At 49.7% G+C, this 18282-nt stretch overlaps 6 protein-coding genes across 6 annotated transcripts; 1 reads left to right on the forward strand and 5 right to left on the reverse strand.

Moving 5' to 3' along the window:
• Window positions 1-177: 177 nt before the first annotated feature.
• On the reverse strand, window positions 178-4109 carry ncr1 (sphingolipid transporter NCR1; the record flags this gene model as incomplete). Its single annotated transcript, XM_057228999.1, has 3 exons — window positions 178-281; window positions 332-3788; window positions 3843-4109. 3 exons carry the CDS (start codon window positions 4107-4109, stop codon window positions 178-180), a joined length of 3828 nt encoding a protein of 1275 aa, XP_057084089.1.
• Window positions 4110-4823: 714 nt separating this feature from the next.
• N7447_004738 (tudor domain-containing protein) lies at window positions 4824-5821 on the reverse strand (the record flags this gene model as incomplete). Its single annotated transcript, XM_057229000.1, has 3 exons — window positions 4824-4912; window positions 4976-5705; window positions 5771-5821. The coding sequence occupies 3 exons, from the start codon at window positions 5819-5821 to the stop codon at window positions 4824-4826; spliced, it is 870 nt and encodes a 289-aa protein (XP_057084090.1).
• A 1384-nt stretch (window positions 5822-7205) lies between these two features.
• yap1 (putative bZIP transcription factor AP-1/Yap1) lies at window positions 7206-9104 on the forward strand (the record flags this gene model as incomplete). The annotated part of the gene is made up of 3 exons (XM_057229001.1): window positions 7206-7664; window positions 7730-8883; window positions 8954-9104. The coding sequence occupies 3 exons, from the start codon at window positions 7206-7208 to the stop codon at window positions 9102-9104; spliced, it is 1764 nt and encodes a 587-aa protein (XP_057084091.1).
• Window positions 9105-11400: 2296 nt separating this feature from the next.
• On the reverse strand, window positions 11401-13777 carry N7447_004740 (uncharacterized protein; the record flags this gene model as incomplete). The annotated part of the gene is made up of 4 exons (XM_057229002.1): window positions 11401-13204; window positions 13315-13426; window positions 13491-13638; window positions 13769-13777. 4 exons carry the CDS (start codon window positions 13775-13777, stop codon window positions 11401-11403), a joined length of 2073 nt encoding a protein of 690 aa, XP_057084092.1.
• Window positions 13778-14310: 533 nt separating this feature from the next.
• On the reverse strand, window positions 14311-16535 carry N7447_004741 (putative glutaminase; the record flags this gene model as incomplete). Its single annotated transcript, XM_057229003.1, has 2 exons — window positions 14311-16046; window positions 16100-16535. The coding sequence occupies 2 exons, from the start codon at window positions 16533-16535 to the stop codon at window positions 14311-14313; spliced, it is 2172 nt and encodes a 723-aa protein (XP_057084093.1).
• A 400-nt stretch (window positions 16536-16935) lies between these two features.
• On the reverse strand, window positions 16936-18059 carry N7447_004742 (putative NAD binding Rossmann fold oxidoreductase; the record flags this gene model as incomplete). The annotated part of the gene is made up of 2 exons (XM_057229004.1): window positions 16936-17676; window positions 17733-18059. 2 exons carry the CDS (start codon window positions 18057-18059, stop codon window positions 16936-16938), a joined length of 1068 nt encoding a protein of 355 aa, XP_057084094.1.
• Between the last annotated feature and the right edge of the window lie 223 nt (window positions 18060-18282).

Consider the following 18282-nt stretch of genomic DNA (forward strand, 5'->3'; position numbering starts at 1 on the left):
AAAAAGAGAAAAAATCAAGGAAAAAAAAGGCCGAAAACACCTCTTTCTTCTATCTCGTTCGATAGCAAACTATACTTCAAGACACATAACGAGCAGCGCGTTGTAATGGACTCCAGGGTTACCGGTCATCCGGTCATTCCTAGACCCACAACACTAAAGCCCCAAACAACCGAGGACTTAATATTCATCAGAATCGTAATCTTCATGAATGAGTGATGAGCGATAGCCACGCGAAGCGAGGTTGGCCTCTAGGCCACCGTCAGACGCAGGGTCAAAGTAACCTAAATCTGTCAGTAGAGTTCATATCATTCAAGGGTCAATTTGCACATACCACCACCACCAAAGTAGCTGAGAGCTACTGGTAAGAAGATGAGAGCATGCGTAGCAGCAAAAACCACCAGGGCTAGCCACACCCGGAAGTAGTAGATCTCGAAGATCTTGCTTCGAGTAAATGCCAGGACGCAAACACCTAAAAGTTTCGTCACAGTGATACCACTAAAGACACTTCCACCAACATTGACCAAGGCCGCCCATGCTCGAGCGTCCTTACCACGGAATTCGGCGGGTACCTTCTCCATAATGGGTCGAGCGGGGAACATGAATGCTCGGGCAATGTGAGCACAGAACTCAACACCAATGCCCACACAAATAACCAAATTGACAAGAGAAATGGCATTCAAGGACACACCAACGATCGCCATAGTGCCAATAATATCAACCACTATCATAACCACGGCGGTTGTAACCACAGCGCCCGTGGCTACAGACCCTAGTATCACGGAGGTTAAGACGAAGATGATAGCCACAGCCGACCCAAGAAGGGTACCAGCAAGTCGCACAATGGAAACATATTGATCAAAGAAGATGTAGAACTTGGAATATGGGAAGACGTCGATGCCATGCTCCTGTGAGATGCTGTCTGCAATCCGGCGAGCTGCACTATATGCCTCGATGAATTCATCCTGGCTCCGAAGCGGCGTGTGACTAGTACGGAAATGACTGGCATTGATCGTGTTGTACTTGTCATCAATGACCAAAGCATTGCTGTAGGGCGCTTTTCCACCAAGGGGACAAGAGGCATCAGTGGGAGCATCGATCCATTTTTTGGCATAATGCACAAATTCGGATCCTTCTGGCATCCCAGAGAGAGATATGTTCCAAGCAGGAACGCGATCCTCGAAACAAAGCTTGCCATTTTCTTTACAACAGTCTTGCTGGGGGTTCAACCAATATAAGAAATCATCGATCCAGCTGGCGGCAGAGCCTGCAAGATAAGAAACATCCGGACGTTTAGATTCTTGCTCAAGAATAAAGGGCAGTGAATACTCCTCGCAGGTGGTGAACCGTCCACAGAGCTGTTGTTGGTGACTTCTCTGGGTAACATTCACATTCCGGGTCACGAAGTAGACTGGAGGCCCCGCACCAAAGTATGAATCCAAGTCGTTGAAGTATGAAATCAAGTACGAGTCGCTAGGTAGAGCAATCCGTTGATCCAACCCAAGAGGAACCTCTGGGATAAAGGCTAGACCAGCAGTTAAAAGACCCAAGAAAAATATGACAACGCCTACTTTCACCCGACGATCTAGGAGGAAAGGTGCGTAGACCCGACGAATGAAGGTCTGCAAAGTACTCTCCGCCTCCTGTCCGTCGTAGTTTTCCTCGGGGAAGCCGAATGAGTTTGCTTTCCGGACGGTTAGACAAGGGACACAGTCCGCACGGAGACTCTGCACACGTCTCTGGTTCAGAGCCAAGACTGAGATGAACATGGTAATTTGCAGAATGGCGTTGATGAAGACCGCACCGGCGGCGTATGCTGCAAAATTCTTGACAGCAGGCATGCCAACAAAGGCGCCCATGGCGAAGGCCACTGTCTCCGTCAAAGCAGACAGGAAGATGCTAGGTCCGATTCGGCTAACCGCCCGGGCAACTCGCTCGTCGATTTCTTCGTCAGGATGGCTGATATTGACTCGCTCGAATTCGTGGACGATCAAGAAAATGTTGTCTACTCCTACTGCCAGGACCAAGAATGGAATAACTTCAGCAATGATCAAGGTCACCTTGACGCCCGCTGCCGAGAACAGTCCGACCGATGCAGAAACAGACATTAAAACAATGATGATTCCGACGATCCCCAGTGTAAATTTAGACTGGACGAGAGCGTTGGAAGGGTTGGTCAGCATAGACCTCCAGGTAACTGTGACCGAACCCAGGGCCATCGAGGCGTAGAAAAACATGATCAGATAGCTGATGACAACGATCTTCGCATCGGTGTTGGTAGACTTGTTCAGTTCCTGTTCCAAACTGACCTCGGAATTAAAAGACACGCGAAGGCCTCGCTCAGCAGCTTCTTCCTGGACTACCCCGAGAACGGCTTGGAAAGTGTTCTCCCAATCGATGGCTTTTGCTTCTTCTTCGGTTCCCTGTGCGTAATTATTTACCACCCAGGTCACAATGAGTGCCTGGGCATCCAGAACATTCTCTGTGTCTTCGTATCCACCAAGAATCATTTCGGGCCTCAGAGGCTGCGAGAAACCGGGGAGACAGCTGGGGTCTCCAGGCGACTCTGTACAGTGGCTGAGTCGGTCCTTCCATGTGTCCGGGTCAAGGTTCGACACAGAGCCGCCGAAATACCCAGTGACCGATTGCACGACACAGGCTTCTCCAGTCGGCTTGAAACAAACGTCATCAAGGTTGAGACCCTGGTCCAACGAGATCACGCGTTGCACACGGGACTCGACATCGAACCACCAAGTGAGAGTTTCATAGTCCAAGAGGGGACGTGAGTCGTTCTCTGGGCGGTCATTCACTAAGAATGCCTGCTCGGCTCGGTAGAATGGACCAAAGTTTCGATCAAAGAAAGCCTTCTCCTGGGCGGCTGCAGATGATGGACTCACCCAGAGTCGCACCGGATCCGTTTCAACTGCGAAGTTCAACCACCCTAGGCTCAGCAGCGTCACTCCTATGACACTGGAGGATATTGTGATTGCGGGGAACCGCGCACAAGTACCACCAATCCGGTAAAACAAGGCTGACAGCACAGAATTGAGCTTGTACACTCCCTGTGTCCGTTCTATGTACCCTCCGTGGTGCATGACTTCTCCTTCATCTTCGTCATCGCTGGGCGTGGGATCTTGCAGCAAGCGCACCCGCTCTGGCTTGCGGAACCGGCGTTCTTTGTATGTGACATAGCTCGCAAGAGCCATAACAAACAACAGAAAGATGGAATAAATGAGGATGACGGCGAAAGATAGACACGGTAGAAGTCCTACATGACAGATCTTGTGGGGAGAGATGGCGGGCAACTCCGGACACACTTCTGGGCAGTCCACACAAGAGCATCGGAATGATTTGTCCTCGTCATTGCAGGCCTTTGGCTTTATTGACAACGCCTGCATCCCTTGCGGGTTAGACCCGCTGGGCTCCGTGTGATAGTTGATCTGGAACGGGCTTCCAAGAAACTTCTTGTCCCCTAAAAATTTCATGAAATGGGTATAGTCTTGAGCGCCACCGCCAATGAAGTCGATGGCTTTTCCACCCGAGGCACCGTTCTTTACGTTCTTGCAGCTGTCGAAGAAACCGCTCTGGTATTCTTTGGACCAAACATTATCCAACTCAGTCACAAGTCTTTTACCAGAGCTGTGCTCCTCAGTTTTGGTGATATTGATGAAAAGCGACTGGTCGGGAGAGCATGTAAAGGTGCAGAATATATTGAAAAAATTGTCTCGGCAGGCGGGGCAGGACGCGATAATTCCCTCTGCTAGCTTGAGGTTACTTGAAAGAGCATCGATCTATAGTTTATCAGCACGGTCACCACGTTGAAACTAGAGCTCGGGATCTCTCACCTGTTCTTCTCGACAACAGACCGGGCCTTCGCTCCATTTGCTGCCACACAGATTTACCAGTTTCTGGCGTACTGCCTCTTCTGGTTGTTGTGCCAAGTCATTATCAGGGCAGGGTAGTTCTCCCCCAAAAATAGACTGCTTTCCACAATGGCCACGGATAGCACAGCGACCTTCTTCATGGATTTTGGTTTCGCCCTGCGCACTGACAAGAGTGGGCGCAAAAGAGCCCAGTCCAACGATGGCAGCGATAGCCTTAGGTAACCGCATATTGCGGGAAGGGGAGGTATGATGGGAGATAGGACCCTTTATACCAGTCTCCAGATAATATGTCTCGAAGGGCGACACTTTCACTAATGGAGGTTGGCCATGCACTTGTCGGTGTGGGGATGGTTGCAGGCCGAGCTCAGGGGGGTAAGGAGATGCGAATTCAAGGATAATCTAATAAGGTCTAATATGAAGATTCAATTGAAATCGATTCAAGGTATTGAAAACGCGAAGGAGGAGTGTAAAGCAAGCTTTCGGAAGGGAGTGACGTGAAGGCGGAGACAGTCCCCCCCCCCGCACGGTCAACCCAGCGCTAACGTCAGGCACATTATGGCTCGAATCATTTCTCTTCTTGGCATCTATCAAAATATACCTGATTTTTAGTATTTGTCAAGATCATGGATATGAGATATTTTGAGTATACGAGTCCACGGGTCTATGTAGCCCTAATATATGCCGTTTAAATTATGATTTCATTCAGAAAATATTACATAGAAATGACTCCGAGCCGAACCGCATTCTATGAACAGGAACTCCGAGTCTCAAAACAGAAGAGACAATTATGACTACGTCTGCATCGCCAATGTTTCAGTTAGCGATGAGAACAATGAGTGGAGCTCAGAGAAGATCATGAGATGTCACATGTGAAAAATTGGCAAAGCCATTCGCCCAGGGGGTATCATCACAATGCAGGCCTGGCAATATAAGTGTTGCAACCTAATAGCCGTCATCGTCGGTCTTTTGGTAAACGTGGCGGGTTCGGGTCGGATCCTTGCGCATGGTTTGTCCAGAACCTGTAAATCCCACTAAGAGATGAGAGACGAATTAGTATCCAGTCGAGAAAAAAATTATTGATAGAGAATCCATACCTCGTGCATTGACACCTTCACCCGTGCGGAACATGCTCTCCTTTCTGCCAAATGCACCCTTGCCCTTGCCCTTGGTCTTTGCAGCGAAATCCTTCCACTTATTCTTTCCTTCTTCCAGCTCCTTCTGCGCCTTGAACTTACGGGGCACCTTGGCAGGACGAGCCAGTCCATCGACGTCCTTGGGTTCGTTGCGAGCCTGGGTAGCCAGTGCGGGGTTGATATCTGCCGCGGCGGAGATCACGCCGGGGTGAGGGGGAGTGGGCGAGGGAAATGCCGAACTGCCTGGTGTTCCATCAGCCTTGCGCTTTCGCGAGTCAGTGCCAGAGATGGGTCGGATATCCTTGGCTGTCAAAGTTTCCACAGTTGCATATGACTTGAATGTGACAAGGTACACTGGATTGGTCGATGAACCAGTGATGGAGTTAATTTTGGCCGGGTAGAAAGCCTTATCGCCAGAGACCCAGCGCGCAAGAACGACGTCGTTCACCGAGAACGATTCGGGAGTAGGAGTAGTAGTAGTAGTAGTAGTAGTAGATGCCTCCTCTGAGTTATCAGTAGGCTTGGAAGCATTATCCTTGAATCGACCCTTGGGAGCTGGTTTGGGCGCAATTGACTTGAGTTCGGCGATTTGAGTTTTGAGAGCGTCCATGTATTCTTCGAGCTCAGCTTTGAGACTGTTTAGTTCCGCATTGTCAGGGTCTACCTCCAAGCCTAGCATGACAGTTTCAATCTATTGGCTTCAGTAAGTGGCCATGGCGCGGTGAGTGACCGTTTGGGGGGTTTGCGGCAACTAACCTGAGAATTGCATTCCGACAAATCTGTCTCCAAGGAAGAGAGATCAGCCATGATGAGAGAGTATGATTCAGTGCAAAAAAAAAGAGTGATACTAGGAACTTGAGCTGTTGGACGCGTATCGGTGAAGCTTGAAAGTGAGTGACCAGGTGAATTGCGGAGAAATAATTATCTGATGGCAAATTCGTCCCCGGTCACGTGCATTTTACTTTCCGCCTTTTTGTCCGCCTTTTTGTCCGCCTTTATACTGGGTTTACGCCACAGAGATATGTAGGACTAACCTTGGCATGTGGTCAAGACTTTAACTTGTTAGAGGAAAATTACGCTCGTATATTAGCTAGATTAGTTGTCTGATTTATCCCGTGATATGTAACTAGGTCGTTCTAGTTAGTAGATCGCATACATCATAGACAAGGTTGCGATAAGCAAATCCGATACCCAGGTAATCCACTTTTTGCAGATCGATATGGGGATATGCACCCGTGGACGTTTAGGACTACCTTGCATGTAATTTAGACCTATGGCGTACATATATATACGGGTATCCAATAAATTCCCTCGTATGGGAAAGTGGCAATGCCACCTAGTGGTCTGATACTTAAGAATATCGGACCGGGGGATTGGGAGATCCGAGGGCCCAGACCTCGGGACTAGAGTAACGCAATTTCAGATTGCTCCATGTAGTATTCCGTATATGGAAGAATCACAGATATATGAGTCAGATGGAATGTAAGGGTCCTGGAGGTATGTAGGTACTTCGTACCCGGAATTCCGGTAACAGGTTAAAGGGTGATTTAGGGCTTGAGAGAAGCTACTCGAAGTGGAGAAAAAAAGAGGAAAACTGATTTCAAAGCAAAGATGCCAACAGCCAATCATATCCAGTAGATACTTCACCGCCTATGTCTATCGCCCATTCCCCTCTCCCCTCCAGTCATCCAGCCCTCCAGTCATACTGTCTCTTTCATCATTTCCCTTAGATTCTGCACCTTTCAATTATTTTTTAGTTTCATCATAGTTATCAGCCTCGTGTTTGCCTGAGCCACATTTCTACAATTTGACTAGCGGGGAATCCATTCTCGCCTCAGGCCCCTCTCGAGACTAGGAAACTCTTCTTCCTCTTTCCCCTCCATATCCAAGATCAACCCCCCTATCGCCCCATATCGCCCCCCAACATTTGGAATTCTACTATCGGCTCTTACTTGCGACTGATCCAACATTCGACATATCAGGTTGGCCTTTGTTCACTCACAAATTCGGTCAAGCTGTGAAGCTTTATTGCGAGGATCGAATCATCCTCCAACCCTCCTCGTTTAACGGTATTCATCAAATCTGTTACGGGCGGGAGCCCGGTTGGACCTCTATTGAAATCCATTCAATTTTCATTATCACCTTTCTCTCGTCTTTCAGCCCTTCTATCCATTGGAAGTAACCCGCCACAATGAGTGATTATGATCAACGATACCAGCAAGGTCTTTACCTTTCCCCAAACCAACAAGATCTCCTACTCGCCGCTCTATCTTCCAACAACCCCGGCCGGAAGCCCCAAAGCGGCTCTCCCCAAATCGGGTCCTCTCAGAGCCCCGACGAAAATTCCTCAAATGGTCTCAGCGGCCCTCCCTCGGGTGGGTTTGACAATCCTCACGCCAACAACTTTGGGTTCGGGGATGACGAAAGCCCTTTTTTGGATTTTACCCCGGAGGTTGACTTCGATTTCCCCGGTTCCGCCGACTTGATCGGTGACATACCGGGATCGGTTGACTATGACTATGATATTGGCGAGAAGCGCAAATCCCTCGAGGGGAAGTCGGACGCTGACGGAGAGGAGACCGGAAAGAAGCGTAGGGAAAGCGAGGCCAAGAAGCCTGGTAGGAAGCCACTGACTTCAGAGCCTACTACGGTATGCCACTCTTGATGCACGCGGAAGTTGCTGGGACTAGAGCCGTGAACTGACGTATTGAGCAGAAGCGCAAGGCTCAAAACCGGGCTGCCCAGCGAGCCTTCCGCGAACGCAAGGAGAAGCACCTGAAGGACTTGGAGGATTCGGTGGAAAAGCTGCAGAAGACATCCGACATGACAAACCAGGAGAATGGCTTGCTGCGTGCCCAGGTCGAGCGGTTGCAGGTCGAGCTCCGTGAGTACCGAAAGCGCCTTTCCTGGATGGCCTCGGGATCAGGAAACGGCATCTCAGCTATGAGCTCGAATTCCATTCCAAGCGCCCATTCCAAGGGGGCATATGGCCTCCAAAATAACGAGTTTCTCTTCGATTTCCCCAAGTTTGGCGATTTGCCTGGTGGTCATCTCTTCAACGGACAGGCCAACAAGAACGACCAATCCAAGTCTAACGACATTCCCCAGGCACCTGGTGTCTTGGGTCGCGACAGTCTGAATAGTCCTTCGTCTCGGTCGAACTCTCTTGCCCAGTCGAATAAATCGAAGTATAGCGGAACTCCCAACAGTGCCACTTCCGCCAAAGCACCCTACTCTGGCTTCAAGTCTTCCACAACTGACAACTCTACTTCGGAGAATTCTCCGTCGTCTTCGTGCGACTCGCACCAGAGTCAGATGCCGTCGTCGAACGGGACTTCCCCAGAACCAAGTCTGAACTCTCCAGATGGGCAGCATCGCGAGCTGGGACCAGGTGACTTGTGCGGCGGGCATGTCACCACCGATGGCGAGAAATCATTCTGTGCACAGCTTGGTATGGCATGTGGCAATATCAGAAATCCCATCCCAGCGGTTCGTGATAACAGATCCAAATCTATCAGTATTTCAAGCGGCCAGCCAACCCCAATCGATGGCCAAGCCGAGGGCGAAGATTCTCAGGATCTTGGAATCGATTGGATGGTTCATCAAAATGGGGGCCAGTTCGATCCAGTGCTCTTTGGTGACTGGCGAGAGCCCCAGGATGCTGTGCTGTCTCAGGATTTCGGCTCTTTCTTCAATGAAGCATTCCCTCTGCCGGACCTGGGCAGTCCATCCCACAACTTGTCCGAGGTGGCCACTAGCGTGGCCCCGCCCAAGAAGGACCTTGTTGCCCAGATTGATAGCAAGCTCGAGGAAGATGAGGTTGTTCCAGGCGAAAACCACTCACAGATGCTGTCTTGCACGAAAATTTGGTATGTTCTCGCTTGTCTAAGTACTCGCCAATTTATATTCCAGATTACTGACTTTTTTTTTTCTTTCTAGGGATCGTCTTCAATCCATGGAAAGGTTCCGCAACGGCGAGATTGATGTTGACAATCTCTGCTCCGAGCTTCGCACCAAAGCACGATGTTCCGAGAGTGGTGTAGTCGTGAACCAGAATGACGTTGACGACATTATGGGACGAGCCAAGTAGCTTGGTTCCAGTATGCCCACTGCCCTTCAACTCATACTCGGGCTTAATTCACGACTCACGGACCAACACCTGATACTCGCGCTTTTTTTGATTTCTACGCATACCCATCATCGATTGTCATTTATAGGAGGAATCCTGCTCGGCGTCATGAATACAACACAGGATAAAAGAAGAAAAGTCATGGGGGAGAAACAACATCCAATTCAGCGGATATTTGATTTTGAAAACGGATCTTTTTCTCAATGCCCATAGTTGGCAATCTATCAGTCTCCCATCTGAGGGGCACATACACATTCTTTCTCTCTCTCTCTCTCTCTTCCACATTTGCTTATTTATTCTCCCGTTTTTATTGGTTTTCAAACAGTAATTGCCAATTGATTGTTTCATACTTGTTTTGATTCGCATCATTGAGCTTGGCGAATGGGGGACCTTGTCTCACACTGGCCATGAGACTTTAGGAATATGACATGGATGGCTCAGTGCCTATTGTACGGAAAGGGAATATGGCGAACTTGATATACTACTTTCCTTGAACTGGGACAGAATGGCTCTGCTTTGCGTACCTTTTTTTTTTTCTTTCTTTTTTGTACACAATCTGTTAATGCATCTCTACTCTGTCGACTCCTTTCTGGCCATCCTGGTGGTTGACTAATGGGCTCATCTGCCCAGACGCGTACATTCACCTTCAGTATCTCAAATCAAATCAGACAAAAATATTTGGCTTATTCGGTCTGATGTCTTTTTAGTCCCGATATTATGCTTAAATGTGTCTTAAATATCTCCTAGAGGCTTTGTGAACACGACTTTTGCATGTATAACTTGTGAACTAGGGCTGTTTTGTCCTTATATGTGTGTACTACTAAATAGAAGTGGCTCCTTTCTTAGGACGTCACCTGCTTTATCTGACCGTTTCCTTTTCTCTCCTCTCTCTTCCCTTCTCTTTTATCCCTGGCCTGTGGTCTTTTTATCAACCGTTCTGTCTCCTCAAGAGGAACGTTTCATCCTTATCGCTCATTCAGGTAAGGATGACATATTCCAAAACTTACTAATCTCGGAAATGTGAGCACTTTCTACGTTGCTTTTTTGCCAGAAAATCCCCCGTTGCTGCAGCTAGACATTCAGACATGTTACACTCCGACTCCCAAGACGCCGAGTGTTTCGATACATTGCCTGGAGATACCTTGGAGGCCACCGGGTCCTTGGTCGGTGAGATCCGCAAGGTCGTGAGAGAACAGGAAGAAATCATGGTGGCAAAGTACCTGCTTTTCACGAGTATCCCACCGACCATTGTAGGAAAGACAATTTCGGGCAGGCAGATGTACAAATGTAGAAAGCTTGATACACGGTCAATGATTATCAAGCTAGTGGATCGAGTCCATGAACGGGCTGTTGATCACCTACAGACCGAAATGACTGATTGGCGAACCAGTTTAGGGTTGCATAAACATTCGATTCAGGGGTTCAGAGCTGCACGCGTTCGGGGGCAATCAAGTTCGGAAGAACCATTCGATGTTACCTTCTGCACCTATCCCAGCAAACTCGAAGGGAGAAGTCAAGCTCGTGATTATCATATCGACCAGGCGGCAGACCCCAAATATCACTTTTCAGACGCCTATTCTAGACACATTTGATGACTTCTTCTATCGCCAACCCTCCCCCCGGAACATGGTTTGTAGATCCCGGTGACTTGGCTGAAGGATATGTCGCAGGTACTCCGGGAAACTAAGTCCGGTTCAGGTTTTGTATTCCTAGCTCTTCTTTCAATGAGATATTCTTTACTATGCTTGCCAATACAAATTTACAGTGCAACATTGGAGATCGGGAAGATACAGTAGAAAGGCTTGTACACGAGTACGGAGTATCTAGATTTACAGAGTCCAAAGCAGAGCTGTAAGGGTATCGATGTGGTCCACGGACATAAAACTAAAGTACAAAGAGAAACGAGGTGAAAGGGCGTATTCTGTTTTTTTTTTCTTTCGTTTTTTTTTCTTCAGATGTTTTCTGCATCCCACTTTTCCCTCAACAAAAAAAGAAACACTGTCTGGACCTCAAGGACTCTACTTCGGAGTCCAGATCAACGCTGCAATTCGCGTTCATGTCCTGTCTTTCTGACTAGACTTGAGAACAAAGAACATAAAGATTGAGCGCTATCAAATTCAAAAAGGCAAAGAAGATTCGCAAATGGGATGAGATAAAAAGGCACAAAAGGATTAGAGTATCAGGCGTGTAAGATCGAGGCAATGTCGATGGCCGGGGGAAAAAAACTATGACACATAGAAAAATTCAATGTTGCCGATTAGGCGTCACCGGATGCGACGGGCTTGTCACCCGAGGGGGCAGAAGTGTCATTTGGGCCGCTCTTAAAGCCACCCCGACCTCCTCCACGGCCACCACGACCACGCTCGCCACTGCCACGACCACCGCGGCCACGACCACCGAATCCACCACGGCGACTGCCATCACTGTCACTGGCGCTTTGGTAGCCACGTGGCGCGGTGGTGATGCCACCGCGGGTGCTAGACTGCCAAGTTCCGGCATTACCGACAGCAGCCCGGGGGCCGCGGTCCTCGAAGAACTTGAAGTTGGGCTTGCGTTGCTGACCATGGGGAGTGGGGCCGGGCTTCTTCAACTCAATAGGCAGGTGGTCCATAGCCGCCTTGGCCTCTTCAGCACTCGAGAATGTCACAACGTGGTTGTATTTGCCGAGCTTATCGATTTTGGTAATCTTCGATCTATCCTCCTCAGAGATGAGGTCACGGACAGCCTGTTCGCTTTCGGCGCTTGTGACGAAAAGAGCGTTGGCAGGCTTCTTTTCGCCCCGAGGTGCGGGTGATTCACTTGGCTTTTCGTGCGGGGCGGTACCGTTAGTGTCAGCAGCTGCGACCTTTTCTTCCCCGGCGGGCTGAGCAGAGGCGGGAACAGCTGGCTGCGGGCTCATAGACTTGGGAATCACGGGGACAGGGGAGGCCCTCGGGCCCTTCTGGCCTTGAGGAATAGGTGCACGCGCGGGAGGGGCTTGGCCGAACTGAGGAGCCACGACGGGGGTTCGGGCAGCGCCAGTCGGAGCGGGAGAGGCAGTGGTTGCTGGGTGACCGCTGGAGACAGTTTGAGGGGCACCACCTGCCTGGGGTTTGCCAGTGCGGTGGGCGAAGTTGAATCCTTGAGCCCGCATCTCCGTCGCGATGCGTCCGGCTTCAACCTCCAAAACGAGATATCCGAATGCGGCATCCGCCAAGTTGAAATTCCACATATTCTTGAATGCACTCTCGTCGACCTGTCCGGCAGCATTACCAGCGGCAACAGGGCCACCGAATGGATTACCGCCATTAGCAATGGAAGGCATCTTGTGAACAACATCCAGGGCATTCTCTAGAAGAGTCTTCTGGCCATCATTGGAGGAGATGGCTGCCTCCACCTCGGTTTTGACGGTCTCCCAGACATCGTTGAATGATGCCTTAGAGGCAGCAAGCTTGCCGCGATAGTGGTCCAAAGACGGGTTCACGGAGAACTCGTTGTACGAGGAGCCGTAGCGGAAATGGAGACCAGCGGAAATGGAAAAGTCGGCCTTCAGTGTAACGGATAGCTGGTTCAGCATGCCTTCGCGGGCAGGCGAGGCGTGGGTGACGAATACACGAGTCTCGGAGGGGTCGTAGACACGGTTGGCGGTGTCAATGAGTTCGCCCATCTGCAAAAGCGTTGTCCACATGGTACCTTGGCCGCCGGCAATAGTCGTCTTTCCTTCACCATTGTCGAAGAGCTTATGCATCACAACGGCACCTCCCAGGCCCAGCAGACGGAGCTTCACACCGCCAATATCGAGAAGGCGTGAGTTGGCCTCATCGATAATGTGAAGCTTGTCTACCTTGTACTCACCTGAGCGGAACTTCTCCAACACGCGCACATCTTCACAGGCACCCCAAACTGTGTAAACTGGGACATCAAGGGTGATGCGCTTGTCGAGAAGCATAGAGAGCTCAGAGAGGGGCAGTTGGTCGGGCGGGAAGCGCTGCTTAATTGACTGCTGGGGAGATACCTGTGCGATGGACCGTTTCACGTTCTCAGGGAGGAGGGGGGAGTATTGTGCGACATGCTTCAATGTCCTGTTCGTAGATCCGGGGTTAGCTGATGCTGTCTAGTCTATTTTGGTGCCTGGTGAGGCGAATGTGTTGGGCAGCAAACACGCGCCGAAAAGCTGGGGAAGAAAACTCACTTGTCTGCAATTCGCTCGAGGGAAGTATCATCGTAGAAACCAAAGTCACCTGTGTGAATGATGTGGTCGGCGCGGGCCTGCTTCGCAAGCTCGTTAAGAGACTTCAAGTTGCCTGGTTTACGGGTTCAATTAATACTGTCACTTTGCCAAGGAAAAGACCGCCAGAATGTAATCACCTCGGACGTCTGCAATGCACAAGATTCGTGTCGGTCCGCTCTGAATCACACGGCCATTGTTGGGGAGGAGCGGCGTGGCACCGGGGACAGGGCCCGCAGCCGCACCATTTGAGATAGGGTAGCCTTGAGCACCGAAGTTGGGGCGCGGCTATAAATGAAAAGGAAAGAATGATATTAGCCAAGCTTTCCAAGATCTCAAAAATATGGTATTCGGCGCGATTAGAAGCTGGGGGCAAATGCGCAGCTGCGAGGGGAGGTAAGGTTAGGGAGCCACCTACAGAAGCCATGAAGTTGTTGAATGTAAGTGTGGATGGGAGGAAGTAGAGGTATGGGTGAAGATGAAGGAGGAGAGAAAGAAGGGAAAAGAAGGAAAGGAAAGGATGAAGGTGTGTCGAGGGGAAAAAGATGTCGAAGGTTCACTTTCTCATCGATGAAGCAGCAGCCGTGACATGAATATTAGGTAAGCCGCCCCTGGCAGGTACCTCAGGCAGTGCAAACAACACTTCTATTCATGCATGGAACTAACTAAATACATTAAATTGACTGATCTGATTGATTTGACTACATGACAATACTCTCGCCTGCTACTAGGCGATGGTGATTTTTTCTTCTTCATCCAGACTGACCCAAGATATAGGTCATTATAGTCTAACATTGCAAGTGAGACAGACGCTTCTTGCCCGATTATCCGGGCTAGGAACTGGCATATGATATGTAGGCATACATCCCAAGGTGCTTCACTATTTGCTACGTAGATATCCTACTATATAGCCCAGATGATGACATGGCACGCTTATTGTCAGACCAGCGACAATGTGTATCAAAGTTCTTCGATATGATTTCCAACGAGATATTGCTGCCTATCCAACTTTTGTCTGGCAGGCTCTGACGCTGCTTGACCTCGACATGATAAGGACTGAATGGATCGAGGACCCTCAAGTGCCAACAACGCAAAATGTCCACCAACAGTTGGACGGGCCCGACACAAGATAGGAACTCCCGGCTCATTTCCATGCGCAGAAGTCGCAACATACCGATCAGAGAAAGGCCACTTGTGTTTTCCGTTGGTCATGAATGACCACAGGTCATCGACAAACTCGTCTCTGGTTCTAGTCTCAAAGGTGCCAGCCAGCCACATATTCCAATCTGATTTGGCCCAGTCCTGGCGGTTATCGAGAGCCACACCATATTCGCCACGAACAGATCTAAAAAAGCTATTTCCCATCTGATAGACAGCGTCGGTGAATACCTCCAGACCCAGCAACACATCAGGGAAGAGGTTGTACGGTGTCTTCCAAGTAGCTGGCCAGTCAGGATATTCCAGAACGAAATGTGTCTGGTCTTTGTCTGTTCCCAGGCCCTGCTGGAAGAAGATATTGGCATGCTGCTCACCAACACGGGAGTAGAATTCATATCCACTCATCTCCCCAAACGCCTTGAGGCCAACTGCAGCCGTAATTGCCAGATTTGTCTCGTTGGCGAGAGGTCCAGCTGCATCATTCGACGATAACTGATTAGCAATATCAATACTATTATCCACCAAATAATCTGCATACTTCTGGAAAATCTCCATATATTGCGAAGTCCAGTCGATATCGCCAGTGGCTCGAACATATGCAGCAACTAAGATAAGCAGATTTCCACACTCCTCGATGGGCATTGGCTCTGCTTCTTGGTCATCATGACCAATGGCATTGGGATAATGAGTACCAAGGTCATGGATCATGTATGGCAAATGCCAGCGATCAGCAGCAAGGTACTTCATTACGGGTTCCAGCAACAGTCGGATGTAATCTGGATCCATGACATAGTAGATTGGGAAGGCGGGCATGATCACATCGATGGTATTGATATTTCCATTACTCGAAAGCTCCTTGATAAAAGCCAACACCTCGCCGGTGTCGAGAGAGCCATTGGGAATAACCAGTTCGATTCCTCCGTATGCTTGTCGGGTCGAAAGAGCTAGGATATCCGCGTACTTGGGACCTGCAGCGGCGACAGATAATGCGACCAGCTCCTGATCCAGTTTCAATGACTCCAGCAATGCGCCGCTGTAGTCATCCAAGAAGAACGAGAGGGCACTCGATGTGGTCGGATACTCTGCACGATAGAAACCTGTGTACGCTTCTCCCAGGTAGTTGATGGCGGCTTCTCTCTCGTACCCGACCACGAAGTTCACAGAAAGCCCACCAGTGACTTTGCCAAGATTGTGGGCCAATGCGATAACACTTCCCTCGCCCCAGGTACTGTCCTCGCCACATAGTTCACCGGCCTGGACGAATTGACCTCGTACATCCTTGAGGCTTCCCGAGAGGGCGGACAATTGAGTGAAGCTAGAAGATTGAGAGGCAAGGATTGCTGAGCCCCAAAGAGCCATGTCGTCTGCCTCGGCATACAGCGGTGCGTCTTCGATGGTGAGTGAGTAGATGGCTAGGCCGTTTTTCTCTTCGAAGTCGCGCTGTGAGCGGCTTTCTTGGCCAGTCCACCTAGCATCGATGTCCGAATAAATCTGGATCTCATGACCTCGCGATTTAGACACATGCACAGTTAAATAACCTGTTAGTGTTAGTCAATTCAATAAACAATCGACTTTATTCCGTGTAACCCACTAAAAGGAAGCGACTGCCGAACATAGTTCGAGGGCGACACAGGCGACAAGAAATCTAGCGTGATTGCCACGGGGCCAGCCGTGAGATCAAATATTGAATGTGTCGCAGTAAACTCAGCACGACGCACTGTCGCAGGGCGGATATTGTTCGCGTCCGCGTCTGGCACGCCCATCAGACTATATGCCTGACCATTTACACGGACAATTACAGACCAGCCGAGGTCTTGGCCAGCCCAGAATTGGGGTTCGGCATAGGGAAGCTGCTGTACTCGGTCGCTGGGCATCCATGCCGATAGATACGGGTTGCGTACCGCTAGCGGGTAAGATGGCGGGAGAACAGGGCGATGAGTTACTGAACTCGACTCCTGGCCCGAATAGAAAGAGAGCAACGATGCATAGAGGGAGCTTAGCCCGAGTGAGCTTAGGTTAAATCGCATGCTGACATTCGTCCATGCGTCAGAAGTTGAAGTCTGTAAACAAACGCACTAGCATATATTATAGCAATATGAACAACTTAAGATATCAACATCCAAGTCCTGGAGGGAAGTATATTGTAGAAGTGTGAAGGTGAAGATATAAATAACCCCTTGCCGATCTCCCTGCGTCATATTGTGGGGAACCCCCATAGTACTTACGTAGATAGGGCTTTGCTGTATAGCGCCGGTTTTATAAGCTCAGAGTCAGGAGTAAATTCTAGGAGACAGAGAAGTATAAGCTAACGGGATTTCGCTAGGACCCTACCCGTCAATTGGGGTTTAGGGTTTCCGGTACCGTTGTCGGGCAGTGTCATTTGAACAAGAAGCCATAAAATTCATCTATTTTCATTTCTATGTGTATCTACAGCTGCGCCTTTTGAATTCGTCGCCCAATCTCATCGAAATGAATCTGCTTCCCGGACACCAGTGCCTCCTGGAGGTAAGAACCAATCTCAACGGCCTTGACAGCATTGCTCAACTTCATGGGCAACGGCGTGTTGTCCAGGCAGGCCGCGGTGAAGTCATTCGCCTCCTGGACAAAGGCAGGGCTGAACCGACCCATAAAATTGTGAGGGATTTCGCGAGTGATGCCACCGTTGTGGAATAAGTTGACAAAATTCCGCTGGGGGTTTCCATTCACGGTCAACTTGCCCTCGGTGCCAATAATCTCAGTGGTGTCCTCCTGGCCGGCGGCCATCATGCGCGAGCAGTAATAGTAGGCGATCTTGCCATTCCAGAACTCCACAATACCCACGGCATTGTCATAATCGTTGTACTTCTTCAGCTCTGGTTGGACTGCGGTGATACCGTGGGCAGAGATGCTCTTGGGCATGATTTCATCCCCAAAGAACCATAGGCTGAGGTCAATGTCGTGCACAGACATGTCGACAAAGACGCCGCCGGACCAGGCTGCATATTCGACGTAGAAGCCCGAGGGATCAAACTTGTCACAAGTCTGGCTGCGGATAATGGCAGGCCGTCCGATGAGACCATGCTCCATCTTGGCGTGGGCATCACGGTATGACTCGTCGAAGCGTCTGGAGAAGCCACACATCACCTTCAGATGGGGCTTCTTCTTAGCAGCCTGAACCACTGCTCTGCACTTGAAAGAGATATTCATCAGCATTCGTCTTGATTTCAAACAGAGGAAATTCATACCACTTCGACATCGGTAGACAAGGGCTTCTCGCAGAGAACGTGCAAGTCTTGCTCGATGGCCTTGATTGTCTCCTCCGCGTGCACGGAGGTAGCCGTACCAATAGCAACAGCCTGTAGACCTGGATGCTTGAGCATTTCATCATAGTTGGTGTAGAGAGTCACACCGTGGGGCTCCAGGTTCACTCTTCCCCATGTAATCTCAGCAGGGTCTGGAGTGAATGCCGCAACAAGCTCTGCGCGGGGTGTCTTCTGTAGGAAATTGATAGCATGGAGCTTGCCGACTCGACCAAGGCCGGCCATGCCAACTTGTAGTTTTTGAACTGCCATGGTGTGGAAGGATTGAACAGAAGAGTGAATAATTGTCTTTTGGAACCCTCAATTTCCTGGGTCTTGGAGGGGGTTTAAATAGATGGGAAAGAAGCTGCTCTACCTGCATCTTGATCAGTATATTGCTGTTAGCCTTCAAGGTAATATGTCCCGTCAAGTGATAATTGTTAAGTGAACGGAAAGAATTGCCGGATGCAATGAAAGGGGAAGGTTTGGGTTCCCC

This window comes from Penicillium robsamsonii, assembly GCF_028829455.1.
Source record: "Penicillium robsamsonii strain IBT 29466 chromosome Unknown utg000003l_segment0_segment0, whole genome shotgun sequence".
Taxonomy (NCBI): domain Eukaryota; kingdom Fungi; phylum Ascomycota; class Eurotiomycetes; order Eurotiales; family Aspergillaceae; genus Penicillium; species Penicillium robsamsonii.